This window comes from Humulus lupulus, chromosome 4, assembly GCF_963169125.1.
Source record: "Humulus lupulus chromosome 4, drHumLupu1.1, whole genome shotgun sequence".
NCBI classification, from domain to species: domain Eukaryota; kingdom Viridiplantae; phylum Streptophyta; class Magnoliopsida; order Rosales; family Cannabaceae; genus Humulus; species Humulus lupulus.
Window position 1 is genome coordinate 118,088,107 of NC_084796.1, and position 8,969 is coordinate 118,097,075.

At 38.7% G+C, this 8,969-nt stretch overlaps 1 protein-coding gene and 1 non-coding gene across 2 annotated transcripts; one reads left to right on the forward strand and one right to left on the reverse strand.

The window, feature by feature from the left end:
• Positions 1-580: 580 nt before the first annotated feature.
• Positions 581-2,511, reverse strand: LOC133832506 (uncharacterized). The gene is made up of 3 exons (XM_062262843.1): positions 1,686-2,511; positions 1,163-1,593; positions 581-1,057 (listed from the first exon to the last, which is right to left on the reverse strand). The coding sequence occupies exons 1-3, from the start codon at positions 2,509-2,511 to the stop codon at positions 581-583; spliced, it is 1,734 nt and encodes a 577-aa protein (XP_062118827.1).
• Positions 2,512-2,527: 16 nt separating this feature from the next.
• Positions 2,528-2,634, forward strand: LOC133833349 (small nucleolar RNA R71). The gene has a single exon (XR_009892730.1). It is a non-coding gene; the product is annotated as a small nucleolar RNA R71 (small nucleolar RNA).
• The last annotated feature ends 6,335 nt before the right edge of the window (positions 2,635-8,969 follow it).

The following is an 8,969-nucleotide window of genomic DNA, read 5'->3' on the forward strand; positions in this document are numbered from 1 at the left end:
GTACCAAGAGCATTGTACAAACCAAAGGGCATCCTCCTAAATGAAAAAGTACCACAGGGGCAAGTGAATGTAGTCTTGTGTTGACCTTTGAGGGAAACTGCTATCTGATTGTAACCAGAGTACCCATCAAGGAAACAATAGTACTCTCTCCGAGCAAGTCTGTCTAACATTTGATCAATGAAAGGAAGAGGGAAATGATCCTTCCTAGTGGCGTTGCCTAGCTTCCTGTAGTCCATGCAAATTCTCCATCCAGTCATAGTTCTCATTAGGAATCAACTCATTGTCTTCATTTTTCACCACTGTGATCCCACCCTTCTTAGGCACACACTGAACAGGGCTCGCCCATGAACTGTTAGAGATAGGATAAATATTGTCATCATCTAACCACTTGATAATTTCCTCCTTCACCAACTCCTTCATGATCTCCTTTGCCCCTTAATTGAACATTTTTCACTTTCTTCAAGCAAGATCTTATGCATACACAAAGAAGGACTAATACCTCGAATATCTGCAATAGTCCACCCAATGGCCTTCTTCAACTTTCTCAACACCTCAAGCAACATTTCTTCTTGTTCATGATTCAACTCCACTGAATAATGAAAGGTAAAGTGGATGATAAACCCAAGTAGGCATATTGCAAATGTGACGACAAGACTTTCAACTCCAACTTAGGTGGCTCTTCAATTGGTGGTTTGCGAGCTTTGAACTCCCTAGATGACAACTCCAATGAATCAAATCGGCCTCTTGTTCTTAACCCTTGAGAATTAGCCTCCAACCAAGCTAAGTACTCCTCCTCATCTTCGTCATTGTGAGAGTCAAACAACAATAACCTCTCTAATGGATCATCAACGTTACTAGTCTGAAACTCCTTTGATGCCAAATAATCTACCACTGAAACCACTGAGCATTCCTCAACCTCATCAGGAAATTTCATAGCCTTAAAAACATTAAAAGTTACCTTTTCATCTTGGACCCTCATAGTAAGCTCTCCATTTTTCACATCTACATCTTCCTGTTCCAAGAAATGGCCTCCCAAAGATAATGGGCACCTCTCTATCTACCTCATAGTCTAGCACAATAAAATCAGTAGGGAATATGAATTTGTCTATCCTTACCAACACATCTTAAATCTTCCCATCTGGGTGAGAAGTTGAAGAGTAACTGTAGTAGGCGCGACTTCTCCAATCCCCAATTTCTTGAAAATATACATTGGCATCAAATTAATGCTAGCACCCAAATCCCATAAAGTCATCCCACAATCAGTGTTTCCAATAGTACATGGAATAGTGAAACTCCCACGATCCTTCAACTTTGGTGGAAACTTGTCTTGTAGAAATGAACTACACTCCTTGGTTAGAGCCACAATTTCAAACTCTCTTAACCTTCTCTTCCTTGTGAGAACATCTTTCATAAACTTCACATGATTGAGCATTTTCTCAAGTGCCTCTATGAGTGGGATGTTGATATGCTGCTGCTTCAGCATGTCTAGAAACTTCTTGAATTGAGAATCTAATTTTTGCTTTTGAAAACGTTGAGAAAATGGAGTTGGCTGCTTTGAAATTGAACTTTCTGAGCGACAATGTTGCGGCATCCCTGCAGCATTCTTGGCAGAGGCAGTTTTTTTACACTAGGAATTTCAACAACTTTTTGGATTTCCTAATTTATTTGGATTGAAGAGGGCTCACCCTCATGCACATAGTTTGTCTTGTTATTTTCTGATTCTTTCCCACTCCTCAAAGTGATGGCTTTATAATGTTCCTTGCCCATAATTCTTGGATTCTTGGTATCACTTTGAAATGTACCATGGGGTCTATTTCTAAGCTCATTAGCTAGTTGCCCAACTTGGTTTTCTAAGTTCCTCAATGATGCCGCTTGGCTTTGAATTATGGCTTCATTCTTCACTATATACTCCTTCAACATGTTCTCAAGAGAGATAGATTGCATTATTTGTCGTTGTAGCCTTTGTTGTGGTGCTTGTGGAGAATAACCCGGTGAGAAATTTGGACTTGGAGGCATAGAAGAATTGCTAGGATCAACTCCTTGATTACTCCATGAAAAGTTGGGATGTTGCCTCCATGATGGATTGTAGGAGTTAGAATAAGGACCATTCCTATTTTGATTCCCCATGTAACACACAGTTGCTGGATTGGAAGGACAGTTGTCAAAACTATGGCCCTCACTACAATACACACAAGAAATGTTCTCCATTAGCGTCATTTGTGCCCGCATAGGCTTCCCCATTGACTGATTCATCCCCATGTTCATTGTCTTGAACATATTTGAAAAAGAGGAAACTTGGGCTGCCAAAGAAGTGATGACATCTACATCATGAATACCAGCCACCTTTCTACTTGTGGATGATCTAGTAGTGGGCCACTGATAGTTATTGTTGGATATCCTCTCAAGGATTTCATATGTCTCATTATAGGACTTAACAAGAAGAGCCTCATTCGTCGAAGCTTCTACTAACATTCTAGTATGGGTGTTTAAACCATTATAAAATGTCTCCATCTAGATGCAATGAGGAATGCCACGATGAGGGCATTTTCGCAACAATTCCTTAAACCGCTCCCATGCCTCATATAAATATTCCTCATCAAGTTGTTGAAATGAAGTAATCTCATTGCGGAGCTTGGAATTCTTAGTGGTAGGAAAGAACTTCATCAAAAACTGCTCAGCCAACTCCTGCCAAGTCGTCACAGAGTCAGATGGAAAAGAGTTCAACCAAGCCCTCGCTCTATCTCTCAAGGAGTATGAAAACAACTTCAGCCTCAAGGCATCCTCTGTATCTCCGGGAAGCTTGAAAGAATCACTCACTTTGATGAACAAGCGTAGATGAAGGTGAGGATATTCTGTTGGCATCCCACTGAACTGGCCCACAGTTTGAAGCATTTGGAACATAACTGGCTTCAACTCAAATTGTGTAGCCTAAATTTCTGGTCTCAAAATGCCCGGATTAAGCTCGTTGAAGAGGGGGAGAGCGTATTCCCTAATAGCATGATCTCTGTCATCAGCCACAATAACTACAATCTGTCCATTATTAGTAGCTACTCCCCCTTGACCTAATCTTTCTTCAACAGCTTCTACTTGATTTGCTGCCCTTTGAGCGGCTCCCTGTTGAGCTCCTTGCTCAATATCCATCACTATTACTTCCCTGTTGGATTTTTGTACTTTTCTTCTTCTTCTGATTGTACGTTCAATTTCTGGATCAAGGGGAAGTAGTTCAGGGTCTTGACTCTCGTTCATACATTGCTTGAACCTAAATTTGCACGAGAATCACCCAAGTTACCACAAAAGAAAATTAAACCAAATTGCAAGATAATTATTTTCACAATAATTGACTTCAAACAGTCCCCGACAACAGCGCCAAAACTTGTTGCGTTAAATAAATATAAGTGCAAGTGTACACTACCAACAACAAGTAATATATTAGCAAATACTAGATATCATCTCCACAAGGACTATCATTTTATTTTTTTAATTATAATACTATGTTCTAACAAAATGATTTCAAAGCACGAAAATTAATTAAAAAGATTGTGGTCTAAGAACCAAGTAATTAAGTACTAGTTAAATGCAGAAAAATAAAAGAAACAACTTGGGAAAATTGTATCAAGAAGTAACTAATGGTAATATGGCAGCTAGAATAACTATCCCCCTAATATGCAACTTTGACAGTGATGTTGGATTGATGCTGCAGCATCTGGTGGTCTATTAGTCAAGAATTCCAATTCATTTTTCATAGGCTTTGGTCAAAGAGTTACGATTCTAATCTTTTGATTAAACCACATATGTCTATGCTAATTCAATTTCAAAGATTTAATTCAAGTATCAATTCCATAAGACTATGCCTGGTAATATTATATGTACGACCCAAATTTCCTAATAAGGTTTAGGACCTTGATTAGGAGGTCGGGAGGGCCATAATTGATTATTTGTGCTATTATATGATTATATGCATGATTATGTGGATCATATTATTATATGATGATAAAGGCATGCATAGGGGTATATATTTTGTTATGAGGCTATTTTGGTAATTTGGCCGTTGAGGGCATAAACGTAAATATCCGTGATAAATGTTGAGACCGCATTATTATGTGGATATATTTGTAGCTTGTGACTCGAGGCGATCCTAACAAGCGGTTTAGCGGGAAAGTCACAGCGGGGATTTATACCCAGCTCGGGGTGAGCCTGGGGATGTATCTGAGAATTTGGAGAACATATTGGAAATTATTTGATAATGAGGAAAAATAGTTGGTGAATAATTAGATGATGGGAATTAAGTGGTAAATATTTAGGACACTTGAGAAATTAGTGGGAATTGGGAGCAATCACTAAAATGCCCTTAGGATGTTTAAAAGCTTGGTTTAATTGGGAGGGCAATATGGTCATTTGACTATAAGAGATAAGTAATATCTGCCTTTATGCCTTAGTGGAATCGTTAGAAAGTGTGAGAAGCTGAAGGAAAGAGAAAGAATGAAAGAAGGAAGGAAAACAAGGACTTTTCTTCTCCATTCGTTTTGTTCATTTCCTCACCATTTCTTGTGAGTTTTGGAGCTAGGATTTTAGAGAAAGTTCAGGCTGGAGTTTGGGGATAGAGACCTTGGTGAAGCTAAGGAGTTAACATGGATTGGTTACTCAATCGAGGTAAGGTTTAAAGGGTTTTATTGAGTTTTCTGAATTTTGCTAGAAAAGATTTCTAAACTTGAGGCTTTGGATGGAACTTAAGGGAATTGAGCTTTGGGGGTTGAGGAGCTAAGGACTGGAGGGATATTAGAGACAACCTAAGTTGGGCTCTCCATAAAAGGTAAGGATTTCTGGGTTTTGTTATCTTGAATTTCTTGGTAATTGCTGGTTTTCAGATGAGTTCTTGAGTTTTGAGTTCAATGTTTATTTTCTTAGCTTGATGATGCATGTGGCTAAGTTTTGGGTTGTTGGGCCATTTGGGATGAGATATAGGTGATGGTAGACTCAATTTGGTGTGTAGTTGAGTTTTGGAAGGGTTCCGAGGGTTTTGGTTCGAGAAAATCGAAGAAGGGAAAAACAGGGTGTTGTTGGTCTGTGACTAGCGCTGTAGCGCTAGACTTTGAGCGCTACATCGCTAGGCTTGGGCTTTCTGGGTGTTTTTGGCTTTGCTAACAGCGCTGTAGCACCCCCCTTAGAGCGATGTAGCGCTACCCTATTTCCAGAAAGGGGTTTTTGGGTTATTTCTTAGGGTTTTTGCCCAGGGGCTCGGGGTTTGATTCCACCACCCTGTTTGGTGGAATTAGGGCTTCCCGGGGACTCGGGGTTGGTCCCGAGGCTAGGTTTTGGATTTGAGGTTTGGTGATGATTCTGATCTATGGCTTTGACTAGGTGCGCGCTAAGGTTCAGACATGATCGTGCTTGAGGATCAAATTGAACGAGCTAGCGAAATCTAAAGGTAAGAAAACTGCACCTGATTATGTGGTTAGGTTAGTACTAATTGTTCCCTATATTTGCATGCATTATTATGTAATTGTGATGGGACTAAGAGCTCCCTATATCTGTATGATGTCATAGATGGTATTATGCCATGAGACATATGATAAACGACCTAAGGGTGCCGTAAATAATATTTGCGCACATGGCGCGGCTCGGACACTGGTAGCCGAGGACAACTTATTAATCACTGAGCTCGGTTAAGTTGGCCGTAGTCAGTGGGTATTACACTAGGGGTGGCCTAAGTGAGCCGAAGACAGTGGGTTAAATAGAGGGAGCGGCCTAAGGGTGCCGACCCTAAATATTGTGTAATGATTGAGATAAACTGTTGATTACGCAATTGATTGTTGTTGCAATATGATAAATATGATATGTTGATAATCTGGATGACAAATTGTTAAATTGTCGATTGATATCATTGAATAGGTGAATGTTATGAATTGTTGAATTCTTGGTTATGCATTGTGAGATATTTGGTTATTGGTATTGATCATGCCATGCTGTTATGTTTTCTTGCTGGGCCTCGGCTCACGGGTGCTATGTGGTGCAGGTAAAGGCAAAGGTATGTAGATTCAACCATGAGTTGGAGAGCTATGGGGGCGAGGTGTACATTGTCAGCTGCTCGGCCACCACGGTCGAGGGTTTGTATAGGGACTGAAACCTAAAATGTGTATTTTTCCATTAGAGTGGCCTGAGTTGTTTATAACTTCTGAAATTTTTGTAAATATGTCCTTTAAACCCTGTTTTGAGATTCCGTGTGCTAAACTGTCATTTTTAATAAAATAACCTACTTATGACCAAAATCTTTTATTCCTAACCCAAGTTAATGATGTTAGATTCACATTTTGTTTAAATGACTTGATTAGCAGGTCTTGCACTATATTAAACACAGAGTGTAACGGTCTTGGTTACCCAGGGCGTTACATTATATGTCTATATCACACAATATTGAAATCAAGGATTCAAGCATGCACCATTCAAATTGTGTGTCAATTAATTCCAAACTTTTTCAGATTTGAATATTAACTCAGCTACTAAATAAAGGTGATCAATCATAGCAAGTATTAAATATGATAAACATTTGTTTAGCATCAAACTCAAAATATCATAAGTCACAGATTAGGGTTCAAATTATCCTAGCTAATTAGAGTTTATCTCATAGTTAGAAACTCAAAAATACCCGAATAATAGCAATCCATATTCTAAAAAACTGACAAGAAAAATTGAAGTAAAACTAAGAGTAAAGTGAGAAATGCAAGCCAATAAGATGTCGCCAAGTGGTTGTGGCTTCTATCTTCCCTCTTGGTCTTTTTCTGTTATATTATTTCATATAATATAATATTAGATTAAATAATGTGAGAAAATGTGATTTGTCACACAAATGTGATTTTTCACACCTTGTAACATATTATTGAGAGTCACAAAATTAGACACATGTGTGTGCCCAAATGTGACATATTTTGGAGTTACAAATTTGTAACTCCAAAATATTACCCAATAATATGTATATTATATGTTACACATTTGAGATTGGATTTCACAAAGTCATGATGATATATGACTGTTGGAGACATGTTTTTAACTCCCAATAGGTGTTTGGAGGTTACAAAATCATGTGGGAAAGGATTTGGGACGTTTTGGAATGTTTTGAAAATGGCCTGTGGCCGCGGCCACTGACTTTCAGTGGCCGCGGCCTGGGTGACAGAAGCTAGTGGCCGCGGCCACTGAAAAGTCTTGGCCGCGGCCAGTGAGGCTGACAGCCTATGTGAATTTTCAGTTTTTTCCAAATTGAATGGTTCTAACATCCCAAATAACTCCCAAATCTCCATTTTAATTCCATAAACATCCAATTAAACATTGGTAACAGCCATGAGGGTTGGTGGAATTTGAAATTCAAAGGGGTATCTCAAACTCTATAAATAGGAGCCTAATGCTCACTTGTAAGACTACCTTTTTTCATCCACAAAGCACTTGGCTGAAAAATACACCAAAAGGCTTGATAATTCCAGAGAGCTATTTCCTAGAGAGATCCCTTAGTGCTTAGAGAATAGGGGGAAATAAGCTTTTGGACAAAGGTCTTGAACCTTGTTCAAGTTGGTGATCCCCACTACTCTACACTTTGGTTGTGTGGGAGTTAGTTTGTGTTTTCATTCTTTTGTTCTTCTTATTTACTTGTATTGTTATAGTATTGAGTTTGTAATCTTCTTCTTCTACATCTTTTTATTTACTTGTATTTTGAGCAATTGAGTTGCAATACTTATTTAATCAATATTATCTTGTCCATTGTATTTTTGCATAGAGTTGTATTTGGTTTTTTCTATAATTCCATTGAGCAATAATATATATTCTCTAACATTTTTCACGTGGGCCTCTTTCTTCTTTTCTTTTCTTGTTTTTTATTCTTTCTTTAAATCCCAATGGACTAAAAGCTTTTAAAGGCCCAAAACCATTTAGTTACTGCTCAGCCCAAATCACATATATCCCAAAAGGTGAGTTGGCCAATTACTTTTCCACATGGGCATTTGAAGCACCTGGCTGGCAGAACGTAATGCTACTTCAATTCTACAGTATCCCAAATTCCTGATTAACTTCAAGCTTCAAATCCTTCTAAGAATATCCAAAATTCTACCAACTACCTGTCAAGGAAAAATTTCACAATGTAGGATATATTTTTCAAGCATTAAACTAATATTTAATATTAACTCATTAGAATTAATATTTTACAAACCAAAATAAAAACACTACAAAACACCCTAAACCACTATTTTCTTAATAGAAAAAATATAAGTTTAAAAGCATAAAATAACTATAATTCCTAGAGTTATCAATAACTCAAATAATCATGGCAAACTAAATATCTTCTTTGTGAATTTAAATGATCACGCAGGTCTGGATGTGGGTCAGAACGAAGACTTTGTACGGAGCTCAAGTGATTTACCAAGTCACTCTCATGTCTGCCTCCGCTCTGGCTCTTTTTCTCGTAACTTCCATTAGCAAAACCTACAGCTTGTGGCTGGGATCGAGGGCTTGGATTATTAATGTGAGTTCGTGGGATATATATGTCCTCTAAGGGAGGATGATTTCTCCTGCCATTCCCTCGAGCTAGAGAATTCCTCTGTGGGCAAGGTGGCATTGGATATCGAATTGGTGACGATGGATGTCTTATTGGTGAAGCTATTCTTGTTCCATCAGAGTGAACTAGATTAACTTGTCCACGATCTATTCCAAATTCCCGGGTCGGAGGTAGGACCGGTTCATTTCTCCACATCAGAGGCTCTAACAGTGGCACAGATGGCTTTGCTGGGGTGTTTCGCCTCCTCGAATTGGTCCCAACTCGCCCTATTGAGTCAGGTTGAGCATTATGTGGGATTTGTTCAGAAGGCATGGAGTTCGGGGTCGCAGTTCAAATTGACCGATTGACATGAGGTCAATGATTCCTATGAATATTAGCAGGTAGAGTATTTTTCTAAATCTGCTCTGATGGTATGGAGCTCGAAGCTCCAGTT